This window comes from Salmo salar, chromosome 18, assembly GCF_965601325.2.
Source record: "Salmo salar chromosome 18, fSalSal1, whole genome shotgun sequence".
Lineage (NCBI taxonomy): Eukaryota > Metazoa > Chordata > Actinopteri > Salmoniformes > Salmonidae > Salmo > Salmo salar.
Window position 1 is genome coordinate 22536054 of NC_138308.1, and position 22424 is coordinate 22558477.

At 42.6% G+C, this 22424-nt stretch overlaps 1 protein-coding gene across 3 annotated transcripts in view; it reads left to right on the forward strand.

Annotated features, from left to right (window-relative positions):
• LOC106577042 (carbohydrate sulfotransferase 15) overlaps nucleotides 1–21841 on the forward strand; it is a 36141-nt gene extending 14300 nt beyond the window's left edge. Inside the window, exons 2-9 of one of the 3 annotated variants that reach the window (XM_014154724.3) lie at nucleotides 9496–9640; nucleotides 10570–11552; nucleotides 11720–12062; nucleotides 14510–14653; nucleotides 15196–15352; nucleotides 15749–15905; nucleotides 19504–19647; nucleotides 19817–21841. In XM_014154724.3, the coding sequence (XP_014010199.1) occupies nucleotides 11172–11552; nucleotides 11720–12062; nucleotides 14510–14653; nucleotides 15196–15352; nucleotides 15749–15905; nucleotides 19504–19647; nucleotides 19817–20041 (1551 nt within the window). In that variant the 5' untranslated portion in view covers nucleotides 9496–9640; nucleotides 10570–11171 and the 3' untranslated portion in view covers nucleotides 20042–21841. Of the gene's footprint in view, nucleotides 1–9495; nucleotides 9641–10569; nucleotides 11553–11719; nucleotides 12063–14509; nucleotides 14654–15195; nucleotides 15353–15748; nucleotides 15906–19503; nucleotides 19652–19816 lie in introns of all 3 variants that reach the window. The other 2 variants (XM_014154725.3, XM_014154726.3) reach the window with 2 other exon arrangements.
• Nucleotides 21842–22424: the final 583 nt, after the last annotated feature.

Genomic DNA, 22424 nt, shown 5'->3' on the forward strand with positions numbered 1-22424 from the left:
TTTAATTTTCATCCATATCAGGTGAACTGTTTAGAAAGTCCAACACTTTTTGTACATAGTCCCCCCATTTTAAGGAGACCAAAAGTATTGGGACAAATTCACTTATACACTACATTACCAAAAGTATGTGGACACCTGCTCGTCTAACATCTCATTCCAAAATCATGGGCATTAATACAGAGTTGGTCCCCCCTTTCTACTATAACAGCCTCCACTCTTCTGGGAAGGCTTTCCAGCCACAAGAGCATTAGTGAGGTTGGGAACTGATGTTAGGCATAGCTCGCAGTCGACGTTCCAATTCATCCCAAAGGTGTTCGATGGGTTTGAGGTCAGTGCTCTATGCAGGCCAGTTAAGTTCTCTCACACCGATCCCGACAAACCATTTCTGTATGGACCTCGCTTTGGTGCATAGGGGCATTGTTATGCTGAAACAGGAAAAGGCCTTCTCCAAACTGTTGCCACGAGGTTGGAACCAGAGAATCGACTTGAATGTCATTGTATGCTGTAGCGTTACGATTTCCCTTCACTGGAACTAAGGGGCCTAGCCCGAACCATGAAAAACAGCACCAGACCATTATTCCTCCTTCACCAAACTTTACAGTTGTCACTATGCAATTGGGCAGGTAGCGTTCTCCTGGCATCTGACAAACCCAGATTCGTCCGTCGGACTGCCAGATGGTGAAGCGTGATTCATCACTCCAGAGAACGTGTTTCCACTGCTCCAGAGTCGAATGGCTGTGAGCTTTACACCACTCCAGCCGACGCTTGGCTTTGCACATAGTGATCTTAGGCTGGTGTGCGGCTGCTTGGCCAGGGAAACCCAATTTTTGAAGCTCCGGACGAACAGTTCTTGTGCTGACATTGCTTCCAGAGGCAGTTTGGAACTTGGTAGTGAGTGTTGCAACCGAGTACAAATTATTTTTATGCGCAACACGCTTTAGCACTCTGCGGTCCCATTCTGTGAGCTTGTGTGGCCTACCACTTCGCTGCTGAGCTGTTGTTGCTCCTAGATGTTTCCACTGCCTCGGTACCGGGGAAGCTCTAGCATGGCAAAAATTTGACGAACTGACTTCTTGGAAAGGTGGCATCCTATGACGGTGCCACATTGAAAGTCACTGAGCTCTTCAGTAAGGCCATTCTACTACAAATGTTTGTCGATGGAGATTGCATGGCTCTGTGCTCGATTTTATAAACCTGTCAGCAACGGGCTAAAATAGCCAAATCCACTAATTTAAAGGGGTCAAATTACAACACTTTTTTTTTACATAGTCCCCCCATTTTAGGGAACCAAACGTATTGTGACAAATTCACTTATATGTGTATTAAAGTAGTCAAAAGTGTAGTATTTGGTCCCATATTCATAGCACACAATGATTACTTCAAGCTTGTGACTACAAATTTGTTGATGCGTTTGCTGTTTGTTTTGGTTGTGTTTCAGATTATTTTGTGCTCGATAGAAATGAATGGTAAATAATGTATTGGGTCATCACTCTTATTGTAAATAAGAATATAATATGTTATTAAACACTTACACATTAATGTGGATGCTACCATGATTACGGATACTCCTGAATGAATCGTGAATAATGATGAATGAAAAAGTTACAGATTCACAAATATTATAACCACCCCAGAAAAATGCTAACCTCCACTGTTGTTGTAATGGTGAGAGGTTAGCATGTCTTGGTGGTATGATATTTGTGCGTCTGTAACTTTCCCACTCATCACTTTAACCTCATAGTCATTGTATAATTTCAAATCCAAAGTGCTGGAGTACAGAGCCAAACTCCCCAAAATATTTGTCACTGTCCCAATACTAATTTATTAATCTGCCATCCTAGAAGTTGTTTGTGTGAGGGGCGTTGTACAAAAAAAATAATCAGTGATTGGAACGTCTCTAACAAATGTAACCAATCAGAGTATCAAAGTTGATAACATCATCGTGTAGGCTCTGGTCTAACCCTTCGGTTTCTGGGACCAATCAGAACAGTCGGAATGTGTTTGCGTTCATAAGCATAATGCTGAAGTTACACAGCTGGCCTCACTCAGCTCAAGTCAATAGATTACAATTTATCTCCTTGGCAGGGAATGAAAGCCACGTATAAATCTTGATATTTGCTCCTGCAGGCCCTAATACTCCAATTTAATTCAGAAAACAGAGAAAGAGACAGTGAGACAGATTGGCCAGAGCGGATGTGGATGGGTAACCAGGCAACCACCTTGTGGAGAGGACCCTTTTGGGGTAATTGTATTTCTACCTCAGCTCAAGAGCATGTAGACATTGTGAGTAATCCAAATGGAAATTGGACTCACATCAACCTTTGTAACATTGAGCACTCATGGTGGCTGCAAACATCTGCTCGGATATCCACAAGGATTCTAGATTATGGTAGAAATGACTGTGGGTGTGTGTTACTGTATCAATCATTCCCTTCCATACGGTAAATAAATATTAAAATATATATAAAATGTATTTTAAATACATTTGCGTATTTCATGAAATGTATGTAATGCCTGATAATATTATTAAATGAATGGCAATGACATCTAGTCTACAGGGTGGCCAAAGTGGTTCCTAATGCAGCTTCTTAAATTCCTCTCTATGTATTGTAGGGCCCTATAAAAGGTATTGTAAGGTCCTATAAAGCGTTTTGTAGGGCCCTATAAAATCTGCGTTGTGGAGAACACGGACGGGATCACAGAATCCAGACATTAAAACTGAATTCAACAATATGTGGCGCAGCGGTCTTAGGCACTGCATCTCAGTGCTAAAGGCGTCACTACAGACCGTGGTTCGATTCTAGGCCATATCACAACCGGCCGTGATTGGGAGTCCCATAGGGTGGCGCACAATTGGCCCAGCATCATCCGGGTTAGGGTTTGACCAGGCTAGGAGCTGTAAATAAGGATTTGTTCTTAGCTGTCTTGCCTAGTTAAATAAATGTAAAAAAACAACGCTTGGCTCTCGACCTTCGCCTCTCCCGAGTCCGTACGGGAGTTGCAGCGATGAGACAAGACTGTAACTACCAATTGGATACCACGAAACTGGGGAGAAAAAAAGGGTGATTTTATTTATTTTTAAATACTATTCTATTACTATCACTTTCAACACATTTAGTTGATTTCTGTAACGACTGTCGTAACGAGGGGACCAAAGCGCAGCGTGTTGAGTGCTCATAATGACTTTTTATTTTAACACAGAACACTAAAGAAAATAACAAAAGTGAAAACGATCAGCTCACAGTTCTGTCAGGTACATAGACTAAACAAAATACAACTACCCACAAACACAGGTGAAAAAACACCCTACTAAAACCCAATTAGAGACAACGAGGACCAACATAGAAATAGAAAACTAGAACTAAACATTGAAATAGAAAACATAGAAAAACACAAAACACCCCCTGTCACGCCCTGACCTACTCTACCATAGAAAATAACATCTTACTATGGTCAGGACGTGACAATTTCCTACTTTTTTAATATTAAAAAATGTATTGAACTTAGTAGGAAATCAACTAAATGTGTTGAAAGTGATAGTAATAGAATAGTATTTAAAAAAATAAAATCACCCCTTTTTTTCTCCCCAGTTTCGTGGTATCCAATTGGTAGTAGTTACAGTCTTGTCTCATCACTGCAACTCCCGTACGGACTCGGGAGAGGCGAAGGTCGAGAGCCATGCGTCCTCCGAAACACAGTCCAACCAAGCGGCACTGCTTCTTGACACAATGCCCATCCAACCCAGAAGCAAGCCGCACCAATGTGTCGGAGGAAACACCGTACACCTGGCGACCGTGTCAGCGTGCACTGCGCCCGGCCCGCCACAGGAGTGGCTAGTGTGCGATGAGACAAGGATATCCCTGCCGGCCAAACCCTCCCTAACCCGGACGATGCTAGGCCAATTGTGCGCCACCCCATGGGCCTCCCGGTCGCGGCCGGCTGCGACAGAGCCTGGACTCGAACCCAGAATCTCTAGTGGCACAGCTAGCACTGCGATGCAGTGCCTTAGACCACTGCACCACTCGGGAAGCTAACCATTCAGTATTTTGCCCAAGTTAATCATAAGACATGAACAAAATGCATCAGTGATTCATATTTTCATGCAACTTTCTGAAATTGCACAGCCATGCCCCCATTTCCATTGAACATCCTTGAGATGTTTCTAAAACTTGATTTGAAGTCCACCTGTGGTAAATTCAATTGATTGGTCATGATTTGGAAAGGCACACACCTGTCTATATAAGGTCCCACAGTTGACAGTGCATGTCAGAGCAAAAACCAAGTCATGAGTTTGAAGGAATAGTCCGTAGAGCTCTGAGACAGGATTGTGTTGAGGCACAGATATGGGGAAGGGTACCAAAACATTTCTGCAGCATTAAACGTCCCCAAGAACACAGTGGCCTCCATCATTCTTAAATGAAAGAACTTTGGAACGATCAAGACTCTTCCTAGAGCTGGCCGCCCAGCCAACCTGAGCAATCAGGGGAGAATGTCCTTGGTCAGGGAGATGACCAAGAACCCTATGGTCACTCTGACAGAGCACTTGAGTTCCTTTGTGGAGATGGGAGAAACTTCCAGAAGGACAACTGTCTCTGCAGTACTCCACCAATGAGGCGTTTATGGTAGAGTGACCAGACTGAAGCCACTCCTCAGTAATAGGCTCATGACAGCCCACTTGGAGTTTGCCAAAAGGCACCTAAAGACTCTCAGACCATGAGAAACAAGATTCTCTGGTCTGATGAAACCAAGATTTAACTATTTTGCCCGAATGCCAAGCATCACATCTGGAGGAAACCTGGCACCATCCCTACGCTGAAGCATGGGGGTGGCAGCATCATGCTGTGGGGATGTTTTTCAGCGGCAGAGACTGGGAGACTAGTCAAGATCGAGGGAAAGATGAACTGAGCAAAGTACAGAGATCCTTAATGAAAACCTGCTCCATAGCGCTCAGGACCTCAGACTGGGACGAAGGTTCACCTTCCAAAAGGACAACGACACTAAGTACACAGCCAAGACAACACAGGAGTGGCTTCGGGACAAGTCTATGTATGTCCTTCAGTGGCCCAGCCAGAGCCTGGACTTGAACACGATCGAACATCTCTGGAGAGACCTGAAAATAGCTGTGCAGCGACGCTCCCCATCCAACCTGACAGAGCTTGAGAAGATCTGCCAAGCTTCTTTTTTTTAACCTTTTTCCTAGGCAAGTCAGTTAAGAACAAATTCTTATTTTCAATGACGGCCTAGGAACAGTGGGTTAACTGCCTTGTTCAGGGGCAGAATGACAGCGTTTTACCTTTCAGCTTGGGGATTCAATCTTGCAACCTTTCGGTTACTAGTACAACGCTCTAACCACTAGGTTACCTGCCGCCCCGCTTGTAGCGTCTTACCCATAAAGACTCAATGCTGTAATCGCTGCCAAAGGTGCTTCAACAAAGTACTGAGTAAAAGGTCTGAATACTTATGTAAATGTGATATTTCAATTATTTATTTAAAATTATTATCAAAACATTCTCCAAACTTGTTTTGCTTTGTCATTATGGGGTATTGTGTGTTGACGAGGGGGGAAAAAAACAATTTAATCAATTCTAGAATAAGGCTGTAATGTAACAAAATGTGGAAAATGTCAAGGGGTCTGAATACTTTCCGAAGGCACTGTATGTGCGGGGCGAGCGTATGTCTACACTTTGTGTAGCTGTTAGCGATGATGCTAATGTTAACCTTCTTCTGGTAGTCTAAAAACGGGTAGCTGGAGCCATCTAAGCAGTTGGCTGTATCAGAAGTGATCTTGTGTGTATGTGCAACTGTGTGGTGGTAAACTACAGAATAAAACTCTTGATATGGACACATCAATACCGCCTCTACTCTCGTGACTGTCACTTCTGTAGGGCAGGGTTTCCCAAACTCGGTCCTGGCCCCCACTCTTGGGGGCACGTTTTGGTTTTTGCCCCAGCACTACAACAGCTGATTCAAAGAATCAAAGCTTGATGATGAGTTGGTTATTTCAACCAGCTGTGTAGTGCTAGGGCATTAACCCAAAACGTGCACCAAGGGGGGGCCCCAGGACCGAGTTTTTAGAAACCCTGCTCTAGGCCCCCCTGACTAGAGCCGTTGTCACCGTCGCTGGAGGGCCACCGCAGCCGATACTCCCCTAGTCGGCCCTCACCTGAGAGACACTACTCCAGCCCTCCCCGGCTGGAGCCTACATCACGCCATACCGCCCCCCCGTGGTGGTCTAGCCGCTTTCCCGAAAGACATCCCTCTAGTCCCCGTCGGCTAGAGGCAAGGGAGCATCGGCTTTGCTTCTGCTCCCCGGAGCGACCTTAGCTCCCCAGCAGATGAAGACAACTGCAGAGTGCACAGTCCACCACACCAAGGTCTGCACCCCCCTCAGCCAGAACCTCGACTAGCTGTGAATACCGGTCGGCTGTGAATACCCTCACCCGCAAGTACTTAATGCTGATTGTTAAGGTTCTGACTCACTACAAGGCAGATGTGTCCATATCCAGTTTTCTTTATCTTCATTACCACCACATGTAGTATTAACACATAAACATACTCTTCAGTGATTTTGAAATCGACTTGTGGTTCTGAAAGGCAATAACAAACAATGTTGTAAGCTATGCAACGGAAATATTTACTCAGGAAAGAATGGCGTAGCATCTATACAGGGATATTCACATAACAGCATACACATTTACAGCAGTGTATTTATAAACATATCTCAGAGAGAGAACTAATTACTTAGACAGGCTAGATTTATGGCCCTCTCTGCTGACTGGTGGAGATCTTATCTGAGTCTGGTGCCGGAGTCATGAATCTTACTGTGCATGCTGGAGCATGGAGGACGGTCTCTGAAACTTCTAGAACCTCTCGCCAGCTAGAGAGCTTATCAGATAAATCAAATGCGCATGCGGAAGCGCTCCAGGGGTCTAGAATCTTCTACTAACTTACTAACTTTAGCTGGCTTATAACACACTCTCTTCCAGTAATAGTAACATGCACCTCATACTCCTTTGTTTTTACATTGCTGCTACTCGCTGTTTATTATCTATGCATAGTCACTTTACCCCTACCTACATGTTCAAATTACCTCGACTAACCTGTATCCCCATGCATTGACTTGGTACCGGTACCCCCTGTATATAGCCTCATTATTGTTATTTTATTGTGTAACTTTAAAAAAATGTTTGTTTATTTAGTCAATATTTTCTTAACTGCATTGTTGGTTAAGGTCTTGTAAGTAAGCGTTTCATGTTAAGGTCTACACCTGTTGTATTCGGTGCATTGATTTAATTTGATACTCATAATAATAATTATAACAATGCAATAGGCCCATTAAAGCGGCAATATGTAACTTTTTAGAAATGTGTGTTATAGAGCTGTCATTCTCATTGAAAGCAAGTCTAAGACGCGGTAGATCTGTTTTATGTGCCATATGTGTATGCTTCCTGTTCTAAAGTTTTGTTTTTGCGTCTTTTACTTTTGGTTTTGTACACCAGCTTCAAACAGCTAAAAATACTATATTTTTGGTTATGGAAATTATATTTCACAGCGGTTTAGATGCTATAATGATTCTCTACACTATACTTGCTTACTTTGTCTCATAAACTGAAATTAGGAAAACGATTAGAATTTTAGTAACCAGGAAATGGCGGAGCGATTTCTGCATAGTGCATCTTTAACTGGCCATTCTGAACTTAGACTTATGCATTAAACAGGCAAACAATGCTACCAGCTTGCGAAAGAACAAATAAGTTACAGATGTAACAAGATAAATTGCACTAGCCAGGTACTGTATCAGTAGGATGCAGTGAACATCATCAATGATCCCCAACCATATAAACCCCCAAATTTACATTGCGAATGCACGCACAACATTTCCTAAAAATAAACACAGGCAACTTGGTTGCTAACCAGAACTTGCGCCATCTTCTTCAGTGACGTGACGGCTTTGTGTGGCGCTGTGGGCTGAAGTGGGTGCTGACAGGCGCCTCTTGGCAAGATTCACAGACTCCTCTTTGGGGCACCTCAACATCTCAAATATAGCAGGTCAGAATCCGGCGATGCGAAGGACCATGTAAAAACGTCTAGCTGGACCTCTTCTGAGTGGTTGGCTGGATATGCACTCACTTTACACTTAATACTGATTGGTTTTGGTTCTATCCACTGTAGTGCTGTTCGGTTAGAACATGACAGTGAGGCCCATCACAGACAGACAGACACACAAACACACACACACACACACACACACACACACACACACACACACACACACACACACACACACACACACACACACACACACACACACACACACACACAGCTGTTTCCATTTTAATGTGTTTTATGCAGAGTAAACAATCATTAGGAGCCATGCAGAGCGATGCACAGTAATATACTCCATAGTATTAATATACAAACATAAGGCATAATATTATACCTATAAATGATTGCTATAATATAGTATGAAACACAGGGATATTTACATGCCATAAGAAAGAACCATGTGAAAGAAATAGAGACATGTAAGGCCTAAGGGGATTAAGGCATAGCTCTCTCTATTTCCTGGCTACATATCTTATCTAATGGCATAGCTACTGTGCATGTGCTAGAGCAGAGACCAGACTGGAAAGTTAAAGAAACTCTACAGTCACTACGGTAGCATGTGATAAACACTTCTAATATAAAGGTCATTGCAACTCTCAATATGTAGAATTGCAATAGGCTACTGATAATATGGCAATACAAAGACATGCATGAATGTTTTATTTAATTTTTTAATGTTTTATTATTGTTGTATTTTTGTTTTTATTGATTTAAACAAAAACTATACATCGTACAACGCTCCAAGAGTGTGCAAAGCTGTCATCAAGGCAAAGGGTGGCTATTTGAAGAATGTCAAATATAAAATGTATTTTGATTTGTTTAGCACTTTTGTGGTTACTACATGATTCCATATGTGTTATTTCATAGTTTTGATGTCTTCAATATTATTCTACAGTGTAGAAAATAGTAAAAATAAAGAAAAACTCTTGAATGAGTAGGTGTGTCCAAACGTTTGACTGGTAGTGTATATATATATTGAAATACTTTAAATACATTTTCCGATGCATTTAACATATATTTTGTTATACATTTTTACAAACATTTTTTTATTGACTTGAACTGCATTCCGTAATATATGTTGGAATGTATTTAAAATGTCTTAAAGCTGCAATATTTTTTAAAATCTAAAATATATATTTTGCTATATATTTTTTCAGTTCTGGCTCCCACACTCCCACCTCCCCTCACAACCTCCTCTGCTCCTTCCTCCTTCTCAGGCCCTGTCAGTTTCCCACGCAAGTTCCGTCACAGATGCTTCTATATGGGCTTTAATGGTTGTCTTGCCCTCTCTCCTTGGTACCTTGTCTTTACTCTTTCCTTCATATTGTCTATCCTCATCTCTCTGTCCTGCACATCCCCACCCCCCATCCCCTTCTTCTCTCTCTACAGAAATCAAGCCTACAATTCGGATGTTTGATGCTGGCTCTGGCAGACAATAACTTTCCATGGGTTTTACAGAGAGAGGACAGGGGACCCTCTCCATCAGCAACACCAAGATCAAGACCAGGAGAAGAACACATTCAGCTGAGACCTTGTAAGTAGGATACAAACCTTTATACTACATAATGATGCATAGCTCAGTTGGTAGAGCATGGCGCTTGCAATGCCAGGATAGTGGGTTTGATTCCTGTGACCACTCATATGTAAAAAATGTATACGTGCATGGCTGTAAGTCACTTTGGATAAAAGCATATTCTAAATGGCATATGCTGTATCATATTATACATTGAATGTGTCTTTTAACTAAATGTGTTTTTAATTGCTGTACGCTATAGGTTGTATGACACATGGCTCAAGTAAAGTGTAACCCACAGTTTTTGACAGCCAGTGATAGAAATATAATATGTGATTATTTTAAATCACTGAAGTGTTTAGTGGTCTCTGTTTAATAAGGCCCAAGAGCGAATAGAACAACAGTTATGCAATGACGAATAACACTGAAATCATTGAGTGTACCAAGTGTAATTCACTGTATCTGGGCAGGGGTTTAATTTCAACGTCCAGAGTAATTGTTAACGTGTATAAACTCTGGAAGGAAAGAAAGCAGAATGAATTATGGCTCCAGGAAGTGTGATGGAAGAGGTTTTGAAACATTTGGTCGGTCCTGTGTCTGGAATTCTTCAACACACAGGTCCAGAAATAATACTCGCTTTCTCTCTCTAACTTGAGGGAAAGACTTTGCAGCAATGCTCGTCCACCTGTATCAATACAGTACACTTTTGGTGTCACGAGAAAACCTTTAATCTCCAAAACATACCATTTTCATGGATCAACCTTGTATTTCCCTGTAGGATAGAGATCTGGCCAGTTCTAAAATGTTGATGTTTATTTGAACCTATAGTGATGAAACTGTCTTCTAAGGACTTTGATAAGCCTCAAATGCAGAGGATGAAGGTGCAGACTTACCATTATGCTCTCACATTATAAGCTTTTGTACCCACTGTATTATCCTTCTCCTTAAAGCAGGGGAGCGTTATCCGACAAGAACTCACACTCTACTATGAGCTGCATGTGAGGTTGTCATGAGTAATTGGGCTGAAGTCACCCTTGCTAGTGGAGGAAGAAGAATTCATCTGAGATGACTCATGTTCGATTGCCCCTAAATGAACCCTCATCCTGGAATAATACTTAGCACCTGGTCAGGAAACAGCTGTGAGCTGTCTATTACAAAGTCCAGGGCCCCCCAAAACACTACACCATTGAAGGGGAAAAACGAATCACAGATTAATTGAGAATTGCCGTGTCCAAAAGTTTCCTCTGTTTTAAGCACCATATGTGGTGTTACAGTACCTGGTGTGCCTACAGCAACATTTGGAGCAGTCATGATAGATGAACCCTCCACTGCTCCTCCACACACCTCCATCCCACAATAGATGTGCCTTGACGGCAGATGTGCCTCGAAGTCCCTCCCCTCTGACATCCCCATCCCCCTCCACACAGCCCTGTTCCATCCGGTCTACAGCATGTCTCTCACAGACTACAAACATGGTGCAATTCCTCAAATGGACTACACATATGGCCCACCCTGCCCTATGTAAGTTGAGAACTACAGGAAGAGACGCACAATGCCCTGTTTGGACGATGGGGATAACAGCCGCAGAGGCCTGCCCAGTGTCCTAGAGTTGAGGCGAGTTCCTCAATGGTCATTGGGGCCCCTGAGGAGTGTCAGAAAGGTCAAGGTTATCAGCTTCCTGCTAGGATTGACATTGACCTTCCTCATCATGGCTTCTTACATCTTAACCTGGGATAAAAAGGGTCTGATGCTGACCCTGTCACCGTTCCACCTCAGGACTATAGTCAACCCAAGCAGCACCCTCTCCCATAACCTGTCTTCTACCAAGGACTATGCCAACATTAAGCTCCTGGTGAAGTGCATTACATCTAAGCTTGAGTTCAGCCCAAGGAAGCTGCCTCCTCTGAAGGACGTTGTCAATACGGACTCTCATGTGAGTATGAGCAAAGTGTCTGGCCTGTTGTTTCATGTGTGCCGTTTTGTCTCAGGACGAAAATCCTTTCAAGCATTTATAATAGCAAATAAGATAATAGCATCATTACAATTGTCTAGAAGTGTTTGAAAAGTATTTTGACGATTTTTCTGTTTTGTACTTCCCAGTTGTTTTCCGTTATTCCTCATCAGTTCCTGCCCAATATCAAGAGTCCATGCTGGTATGAGGAGCTCTCTGGGAAAACCAAATTGGATCCTTACAGTAAGAACTTGTATGCAGTTCGCTCTAAGAGTTTCCGGACTGTCTGTGACTACCTAAGGAAACATTTCCAGGAACACTTGTACCACAGTGACGACAACAAGCAATATCGCCTGCGCTGTCTGCCATATTTCTACATCATTGGCCAGCCCAAATGTGGCACAACGGACCTGTTTCACAGACTGCTGCTACACCCGGAGGTCAAGTTCACCACCATGAAAGAGCCCCACTGGTGGACAAGGAAAAGGTTTGGTAAGCACTAGTCCCCGTCTTTACTTTGGTAGAGCTGCCCAGAGAACTTGGCTTCCATTGATTTGGATGGAAAACTATTACATTGGCTTCAACAGCCTTTTCACCCTGCCAAAATACACTGCTCAAAAAAATAAAGGGAACACTTAAACAACACAATGTAACTCCAAGTCAATCACACTTCTGTGAAATCAAACTGTCCACTTAGGAAGCAACACTGATTGACAATAAATTTCACATGCTGTTTTGCAAATGGAATAGACAACAGGTGGAAATTATAGGCAATTAGCAAGACACCCCCAATAAAGGAGTGGTTCTGCAGGTGGGCACTTCTCAGTTCCTATGCTTCCTGGCTGATGTTTTGGTCACTTTTGAATGCTGGCGGTGCTTTCACTCTAGTGGTAGCATGAGACGGAGTCTACAACCCACACAAGTGGCTCAGGTAGTGCAGCTCATCCAGGATGGCACATCAATGCGAGCTGTGGCAAGAAGGTTTGCTGTGTCTGTCAGCGTAGTGTCCAGAGCATGGAGGCGCTACCAGGAGACAGGCCAGTACATCAGGAGACGTGGAGGAGGCCGTAGAAGGGCAACAACCCAGCAGCAGGACCGCTACCTCCGCCTTTGTGCAAGGAGGAGCAGGAGAAGCACTGCCAGAGCCCTGCAAAATGACCTCCAGCAGGCCACAAATGTGCATGTGTCTGCTCAAATGGTCAGAAACAGACTCCATGAGGGTGGTATGAGGGCCCGACGTCCACAGGTGGGGGTTGTGCTTACAGCCCAACACCGTGCAGGACGTTTGGCATTTGCCAGAGAACACCAAAATTGGCAAATTCGCCACTGGCGCCCTGTGCTCTTCACAGATGAAAGCAGGTTCACACTGAGCACGTGACAGACGTGACAGAGTCTGGAGATGCCGTGGAGAACGTTCTGCTGCCTGCAACATCCTCCAGCATGACCGGTTTGGCGGTGGGTCAGTCGTGGTGTGGGGTGGCATTTCTTTGGGGGGCCGCACAGCCCTCCATGTGCTCGCCAGAGGTAGCCTGACTGCCATTAGGTACCGAGATGAGATCCTCAGACCCCTTGTGAGACCATATGCTGGTGCGGTTGGTCCTGGGTTCCTCCTAATGCAAGACAATGCTAGACCTCATGTGGCTGGAGTGTGTCAGCAGTTCCTGCAAGAGGAAGGCATTGATGCTATGGACTGGCCCGCCCGTTCCCCAGACCTGAATCCAATTGAGCACATCTGGGACATCATGTCTCGCTCCATCCACCAACGCCACGTTGCACCACAGACTGTCCAGGAGTTGGCGGATGCTTTAGTCCAGGTCTGGGAGGAGATCCCTCAGGAGACCATCCGCCACCTCATCAGGAGCATGCCCAGGCGTTGTAGGGAGGTCATACAGGCACGTGGAGGCCACAAACACTACTGAGCCTCATTTTGACTTGTTTTAAGGACATTACATCAAAGTTGGATCAGCCTGTAGTGTGGTTTTCCACTTTAATTTTGAGTGTGACTCCAAATCCAGACCTCCATGGGTTGATAAATTGGATTTCCATTGATTATTTTTGTGTGATTTTGTTGTCAGCACATTCAACTATGTAAAGAAAAAAGTATTTAATAAGATGATTTCTTTCATTCAGATCTAGGATGTGTTGTTTAAGTGTTCCCTTTATTTTTTTGAGCAGTATACATTTCTAGGGGGAACCACCAGTGATGTGTGGAATAACTTCTTTCCATTTATATTCATATTATATCTATTTTGAGGTAATACTGTGTGCTTCTTTTCCTAATTATTGTACCTACATTCTACACGATGTACACTAGTAACAATATAACTGAATGAAAACTCAAAGCGTTGTCTCTTTTATGATAATCATCTGCTTATAATTTTCCTTTTTCAAAGATTTGTACCAAGTGATTATGTGTTGTTCTGAACCTCTACTGTAGTGTGTGGGTGATGGATGAGACCAGGTCCAGCCATCCAAACTAGTGTCTGTTGTAATTCATCTAATTGAATGAGATGTTTCAGTCTGAGAGGCAGCGTAGGTGTCAGATCACACTCTGAGGAGAGCTATACTGTTGATCACGCAGAGCGCATTGATTTCAGGCTCCATTGCCAAGTGAGTTTGTGGGCGTTCAAAGCAGCAGGGGGAAATGGTTTTGGATGTTGATCTTTGTGCTGACAATTGAATCAGAAGGGCATCTACATCATGTCTCCTGGGGCCATCTAGTATGAAGTCTTGATCTTCTTTGAGCTCTGACAAGTTTGAAAGTATGGACAGAACTTCCTCTCAGACTTTGATCACCTTTGAATGACACAGAAGTTTTGGTACAACACTTTTTCGTTTGGTTTTGAGAAGGTCTATGATAGATCATAGATGGAAGTAGACGGTAGTGACATTTGATTGAATGATGACGTCATTGACCATGGTGTTGCTCTCCCTTGCAGGTATCATCCATCTTAAAGATGGCCTCCTAGAACGCTTCCCTGTGGAGGATTACCTGGACCTGTTTGAACTGGCTGCCTACCACATCCAGGAGGGAATACTGGGGAATACCTCTGGAGACCACAGCCAGCGACACATTATTACAGGTAACCTACAGGTCATCGTAGGTCATTTATATCTACTGGATACATTGAATTATAATAATTAGGTCGTTTTTAAACATCTTTAGAAACTCTTGGGATGTACTGATTTCAACAAAGTGTGTGTGTGTGTGTGTGTGTGTGTGTGTGTGTGTGTGTGGTGTGTGGTGTGTGTGTGTGTGTGTGTGTGTGTGTGAGAGAGAAAGAGATGTTGTGTGATTACAAACCTCATTCAGTATTCCCAGCCAGTCTAGGACCTTCGACACTGATTAACACCAGAAGACTGTTTGTTTCTCCTTCCTCCATTATCAGTTCTCTCACTCCATTATTCACTCCATTCCCTCTTAATTGGCTCGGCACTAACCAGCACGATAATGCCAACACTCAAAACTGACATTTAAGGACAAGGTTTTGAAGTAGAATGTTGTTGCTAAAGCCACCATAAGGTCCAGTGTTATTTAGGAATTATGAGAGGTTTCCACTGTTGTGTTATATGCAATGTCAAGTGTAATCCCATAATGGGTATCACAAATATGTTTGATTGACAGGTGAAGCAAGCGCATCCACAATGTGGGACAACCAAGCCTGGAGCTATCTCTATAACTACCGGGCAGATGGGGAGCCTCCTTTCCTGGCCCAGGACTTCATCCACGCAGTTCAGCCCAACGCTAAAATCATTGTCATGCTCAGAGACCCAGTAGAGAGGTAAATATGTGGGAATTTTAATTTGACCAATTTCTCACAGTAGGAAAATAATCATGCAGCACCAGGAAATGTAAATGATTATAATGAATGGACATTTTTGTAGGGGGTTGATAAATGTTTTGTTAGGGCAAATAACATCTGACGTTTTTAAGTGGAAATTACAAACTTTAGAAGCCTTTTTAAACCTTGAGTACACCATTCTCACACAACAGGGTGCTCACGGAAACTTCTCACACAACAGCGTGATCAAATTAAGTGCTACACCTGTAGGACTAAGTCATGTTTTGTCATGCTGTCACATAGTTTTCACTATAGGAATGTCTGTGCATTTGGTCAATGTAGCTGAAGAAAGTATGTTTTCTGGTTGGTGTGTGTGTGTGTGTCCCTCTGCTTTAGGTTATATTCAGACTACCTGTACTTCAACATGGCTAACAAGTCTGTGGAGGACTTTGACCTGAGGGTCTCAGAATCCCTACAGCTGTTTGAGGCTTGTTTAGCAGAAAACTCTGTACGTTCCTGTGTCTACAACACTAGCCTCTCCAATGCCATGACGGTGAGTGGGACTCTTATGAATAAATAATAAATATGCCATTTAGCAGACATGCTTTACTCTTATTGCTGGCATTGAAAATGTACAACACTCTCAACTGTATGTCCGTGCTGAGCGATTAGTGATGAGGACTTTTTGAGGTCGGTTCGATTTCGGTTAGGTTATTAAAATATAATCATGGTTTTTGATTTTGGTATAGATCTTTTTTTTAAAACATTAAATGCATTATGAAATAATGATATTAAAATGATTTTATAGCTTTTTAATGAATATCCCAAAGCCAAAAATAGTGAACATTGAATTTCCAAAACATTGAAAACATTCCATTGTTTCTGTCAGGTCCACATTGGAGAGCTGTCTGACAAAATCAGTTTACCAGTTCTTCAAGTACAGTGAGCTCCAAAAGTATTGGGACAGTGACAATTGTTTTGTTGTTTTGGCTCTGTACTTTAGCAATTTGGATGAAATTATACAAAGACTATGAAGTTTAAGTGCAGACTGACAGCTTTAATTTGAGGGTATTTTCCGTTTAGAAATTAGGATACCAAAACTATTGGTACAAATTCACTTACATGTGTATTATAGTATTAAAAAGTTAAGTATTTGGTCTCATATTCATAGCACGCAATGACTACATCAAAAATAGAATATGTTTCTAAACCCTTTTACATTTATGTGGATGCTACCTTGATTACGAATAATCCTGAATGAATTGTGAATAATGATGAATGACAAAGTTACAGAAGCACAAATATCATACCCCCAAGACATGCTAACATCCTCCCCTGTTATTGTAATGGTGAGATGTTAGCATGTCTTGGGATATGATGTCTGTGTGTCTGTAACCTTCTCACTCATTATTCACAATTCATTCATGATTACACGTAATCCTGGTACTGCAGCATCCACATGAATGTAGAAGTGTTTAGAAAAGTATTCTTATTCTTATTTATAATAAAAGTGACTCAAAAATGACACAGTACATTATTTACCATTCATTTCTATTGGGCACAAAATAATCTGAAACACAACCAAAACAAACAGCAAATGTATCACATTTTAGGGAAGACCCAGATGCAGACAGTGTCGAAGTAACAAAAGTTTATTACTAGAACAGGGGGCAGGCAAAACGACAGGTCAAGGGCAGGCAGAGGTCAGTAATCCAGATCAGAGTCAAAAGGTACAGAATGGCAGGCAGGCTCAGGGTCAGGACAGGCAGAGGTCAATAATCCAGGGTGGTGTGACAAGGTACAGAACGGCAGGCAGGGTCAGGACAGGCAGAGGTCAATAATCCAGGGTGGTGTGACAAGGTACAGAACGGCAGGCAGGCTCAGGGTCAGGGCAGGCAGAGGTCAATAATCCAGGGTGGTGTGACAAGGTACAGAATGGCAGGCAGGCTCAGGGTCAGGGCAGGCAGAATGGTCAAAACCGGGAAAACTAGAAAACAGGAAGGTGGGCGACACCTGGAGGGGGGTGGAGACAAGAACAAAGACGGGTGAAACAGATCAGGGTGTGACAAAATGCAGTCAACAAATGTGTAGAGTCACAAGCTTGATGTTGTCATTGTGTGCTATGAATATGGGACCAAATACCTACATTTTAACTAATTTAATACACATATAAGTGAATTTGGCACAATACGTTTGGTCCCCTAAAATGGGGGGACAATGTACAAAAAGTGTTGTAATTTCTAAACTGTTCACCTGATATGGATGAAAAATACCCTCAAATTGAAACTGACAGTCTGTACTTAACCTCATAGTCATTGTATTATATCAGTACTGGAGTACAGAGCCAAAACAACAACAAAAATGGTCACTGTCCCAATACTTTCAAGACTGCTTATTACCATCTACTACAACTATCAATGGAGTAGAGCTACCTCACAAACTTCCTCTATCCCTCTCATCATTGTGTTGTGTATATTCCTCTCTCATGCGGTCTGTGTGTAGGCTATCTGTCTCTGTCAGAGCCGGGAAGAACAGGCACAATGGATAATGGTAATTGTAGTTAATTACCATGTTTCTCTTCTGAACTAGGTTGAATATTTGCCTTATGAAAACTACAACTAAAATGTGCCTATAATCCAGCGTCCCACATAGTTCTTGACTTAATTTCTCTCTTGAATGATTTGATTTCTCTCTAGAGAAACAGAGCGTTGAGCTCACAAAAAAACGAACTAAATGGAATTCAAGTAATTGAACCGACGTTGGTCAATCGGTTGTTTAATAACACCCCCCCCCCCCCACCCCCCGCTCAGCACTACCGTAGGTATTCAAGGTAAATGCATTGGCATGCCATATCCTGTTGTATCACTGTTCTTGGTGGATAGTGTATTGTCTAGATGGAAACATAAGAAAATTGTGCCAAAGCAAGAAGAAACATTTAGTTCGACTGCATTTATTAAGAGATCTGATTATGTAAACAAAGTGCATACAAAGTTAAGCAGAGATGGCTTTGTCTATGCCAAATTGTAATACTTAACTAAATTGATTCCATGCCAAAATGTAATACTTAACTGAATTGATTCCATGCCTAATTGTAATACTTAACTAAATTGATTCCATGCCAAATTGCGATCCATAACTCAGGCCTTTATTTTCCATGTCTAATAGGATTTGTTATTCAAATCACGGCCACTTCCAGGAAGGTGGTGAAACTGTGCTGTGACATATGCCTCAGTAGATCTACTGACTTGATACCTGATTAACTAATCAAGAAGCGTGAAGTTTTCTTTCAGAACAGATTCGACTGAGATGCACTTACTTTAAGTCATTTAGGAAGTAGTTGTCTCTGGAAATATTGGCATTTATTTCCAGAAATTCTTATTACCGTTTTAACAATTTTACTACCTTGAAATTGATATTGGCTCAGTTTTATACAGGCACAGTATGTATGCTTTGTTTAGTTTATTAGGATCCCCATTAGCTGTTACACATGCAGCAGCTACTCTTGCTGGGGTCCACAAGTTTTAATGCTGTAAACATTTCCTTACTTGGGTGCATCTGTCATAGCCTGGGGCACAGCTAGTTCACATAGGAAAAGCACAAATCTAGATACCTACTGCCAGAGATGTTCACACTGTTCTACATATAGCTCAGCCTGATTTGTGGTAGGAATGTTATTGTATTTATGCCAACATGGTGCTCAGAGTTCCGTGTGTACCTATTGAGGCACATACTTTCTAATTAAAATGTATTTGACGTTCAGCACCGTGGATGTTATTGTCAACCGACATGGATGTTAACCTACAGTAGCTCTCCGTTTACATTTCACTTCTGAATCCATGCGGTTGAGCTTATGATCATTTTTAAAATATGTAAAGTTCATCATCTCAGAAGGTGCCTCTTCTCTCTTTGCTGCATCTGGAGACATAATTACTTTTGTCGGTTGGTCTGTAGCACTCCCTGCAGGTTAGCTTGTGTACTGTTAACAGGAGTCATGCTGTGGTCTCTAGCACTCCCTGCAGGTTAGCTTGTGTACTGTTAACAGGAGTCATAGCATGTAGCTTGTTCTCCACCTTCACAATGAAGCCTTGGTAGAAGAGTTATGGAAATCATATAGAAGTCTTACCTGCTGTGTTTGTTGTGATCCTCTCCAGGTCAGACTGAACCTAGGTCTGTATATTGTCTTCCTGCTGGACTGGTTGACTGTCTTCCATAGAGATCAGATCCTAGTTCTGCAGTTAGAAGATTACGCTGCCAATCTGAGACTCACCATACATAAAGTGTTTGACTTCCTAAATGTGGGTACGTACCGGGATAAAAACAGTTATTCGACTGATTCTACATCAACATCCTAGGTGTGTCCAGAGCCAGGACACAATGTTGGTGATGCATGTCTGCTTCTTCCTCTGTGTGAATTACAACATCTGCTGATCCTGTACATGCCTGTCTGTACTGCATGACCCTCAGGGCCTTCATCTGAGCAGACGGAGGCAGCTCTCACCAAGAGGCCCATGTCCAACACACGGAGGGCAGCAGACAGGAGCCTGGGCCCCATGCTACCCAGCACCAGGGACCTCCTCAGGGAGTTCCACCAGCCATTCAACCACAAACTGGCCACAATCCTGGACAACAAGGCCTTCCACTGGACAGAGACATAAGGAATGGCTCCATCTCAGATGGATACAGACCTGAGGAATCCTGTACTAAATCCCCCATGGTCATTTGAGTCCTATGAGATGAACTGTCAAGTGGGATAAGCCATGGACATGAATTAAGTCACAATGGGAGAACATATAGTCAGTAAAATGTCTGAGGTGCTCTGAAGACCTGAACAATGCATCTGTCTAGTGCTTGAAGTTTTTCCTTTTGTTTGCCTTTCGTGATGATGGTGGTGCCCTTATACTGTATGTTGGAGAATAGTTTGCTTTTTGTAGGAGACTCCTGGAAACTGACTGGGGTAGAGCCTGGTGGACTACTCCCTCTAGTGGGAAAGCTTTAACACGACAAATATTGAGAGTAAAAAGAGAGCCTTCACATGCTAATGATTGATCATTTTGATATACTGTTTGCCACTGGGTATTTCCCTCTCAATCATTGTGAAACCATTATGTAAGAAACAATATGGGAGCAAACAGCACAATGGATTTTATCATGATGTTGCCTTCAATTGTCTTATAAAACAAACATGAAACACCCTGTCTTCAACGCCATACACTCTATTCAATTAAGTAAAGGGCGAAGAAGTGACCACATGGTCATAACCTGCTTTTTTAATGTGAAATATGTTGATGCCATTCTACACTGGCCTAGACACACAATGGACAAATCCTCACACCAGAGGGCAACAGAACCACAGAGACACGCTATGGAATCTCATTTCCCGCCAATGCAAGTCTATCTTCTCACCAAAGACTGGCATATTTGTTTCCAACTTATATTTTCCGGTAGTTTTCTTGTTTGTACACGCTCTGCACATGGACACATTTTACCTAAACTCAAGCGTCAAGCCTAACTTGCCTGACGGGCCGCCCCGAGGTGGTGAGGGTAGGCGACAACACAACCGCCACGCTGACCCTCAACATGGGGGACCCTTAGAGGTGCATGCTTAGTCCCCTCCTCTACTCCCTGTTCACCCACGACTGTGTGGCCGCACATGACTCCAACACCATCGTTAAGTTTGCCGATGACACGACGGTGTTAGGCCTGATCACCGACGATGATGAGACCGCCTATAGGGAGGAGGTCAGAGACCTGGCAGTGTGGTACCAGGACAACAACCTCTCATCTTGGAGCACCAAGTCTGGGAGCTAAAGGCTCCTGAACAGCTTCTACCCCCAAGCCATAAGACTCCTGAACAGCTTCTACCCCCAAGCCATAAGACTCCTGAACAGCTTCTACCCCCAAGCCATAAGACTCCTGAACAGCTTCTACCCCCAAGCCATAAGACTCCTGAACAGTTAGTCAAATGACTAGCAGGACTATTTGCGTTGACCCCCTTTTTTTTTTGCACTGACTCTCTTGCACTGGCTCTATGCACACTCACTGGACTCACACACACTACACTGACACTCCCTCCAACACACAAGCTCACACACACAAAACACATGCATATTGGCGCCACACGCGCACACACACACACAAACTAACACATAGAAACACTTTCACACTCTTCACATACGCTGCTGCTACTCTGTTTATTATCTATCATGATTGTCGAGTCACTTTTACCCCAGCCTACATATACATATTACCTCACCTCAACTATCTTGTACCCCTGCACATTCGGTACTGGTACCTATTGTATATAGCCTTGTTATTGTTATTGTATTGTGTTACTATTGCCCATTTTTATTTAGCAAATTGTTCTTACTTTTTAACTCTGCATTGTTGGGAAAGGGCTTGTAAGTAAGCATTTTATGGTGAAGTCTACACCTGTTGTATTCGAGCGCATGTGACAAATAAAATGTATTTGATTTGATAACTTACCAGCCACCCACTTGAATCTGTAGTCAATTTTTTATGTGTCTCAGCACAGGTTGACGTGTTTGACTCAAATCACACCCTACACTGAGTATACAAAGCATTAGGAACACCTGCTCTTTCCATGACATATACTGACCAGGTGAATTAGTTTTGTGGCAAACAGTTTTGTGGCAAACTGAACTTCTGGCAAACAATTCTGGGAAACTTGTGGCGAACATTCTACTGTTTGCTGCAAACTCATTATGAATATGCAAATTAAATTATATCTTTGGTTACTTTGTATATTAACCAAAATAAAATGCCTTTTCTACATAAACCAAATAAAATATAACTTTAAATGAACTTCCTTCTCACAGAGAAAACCTACTTAATATACAAAATACTAAACAACATGTATTCAATGTATTAACGGATACAAATAAATCCAATACATCTTTCTTATCTCACATTGAAAACATTATGCCAAGTGCTACAATATTAACTTTGAAATCATCAGCATGCTAATGAAGAAAAGAGCAAAGACTGAATATTTCTCAAATAAATTGTTTCATATTTTCATGTATAGTAGCTATAACATTTACATGTGAGAAAT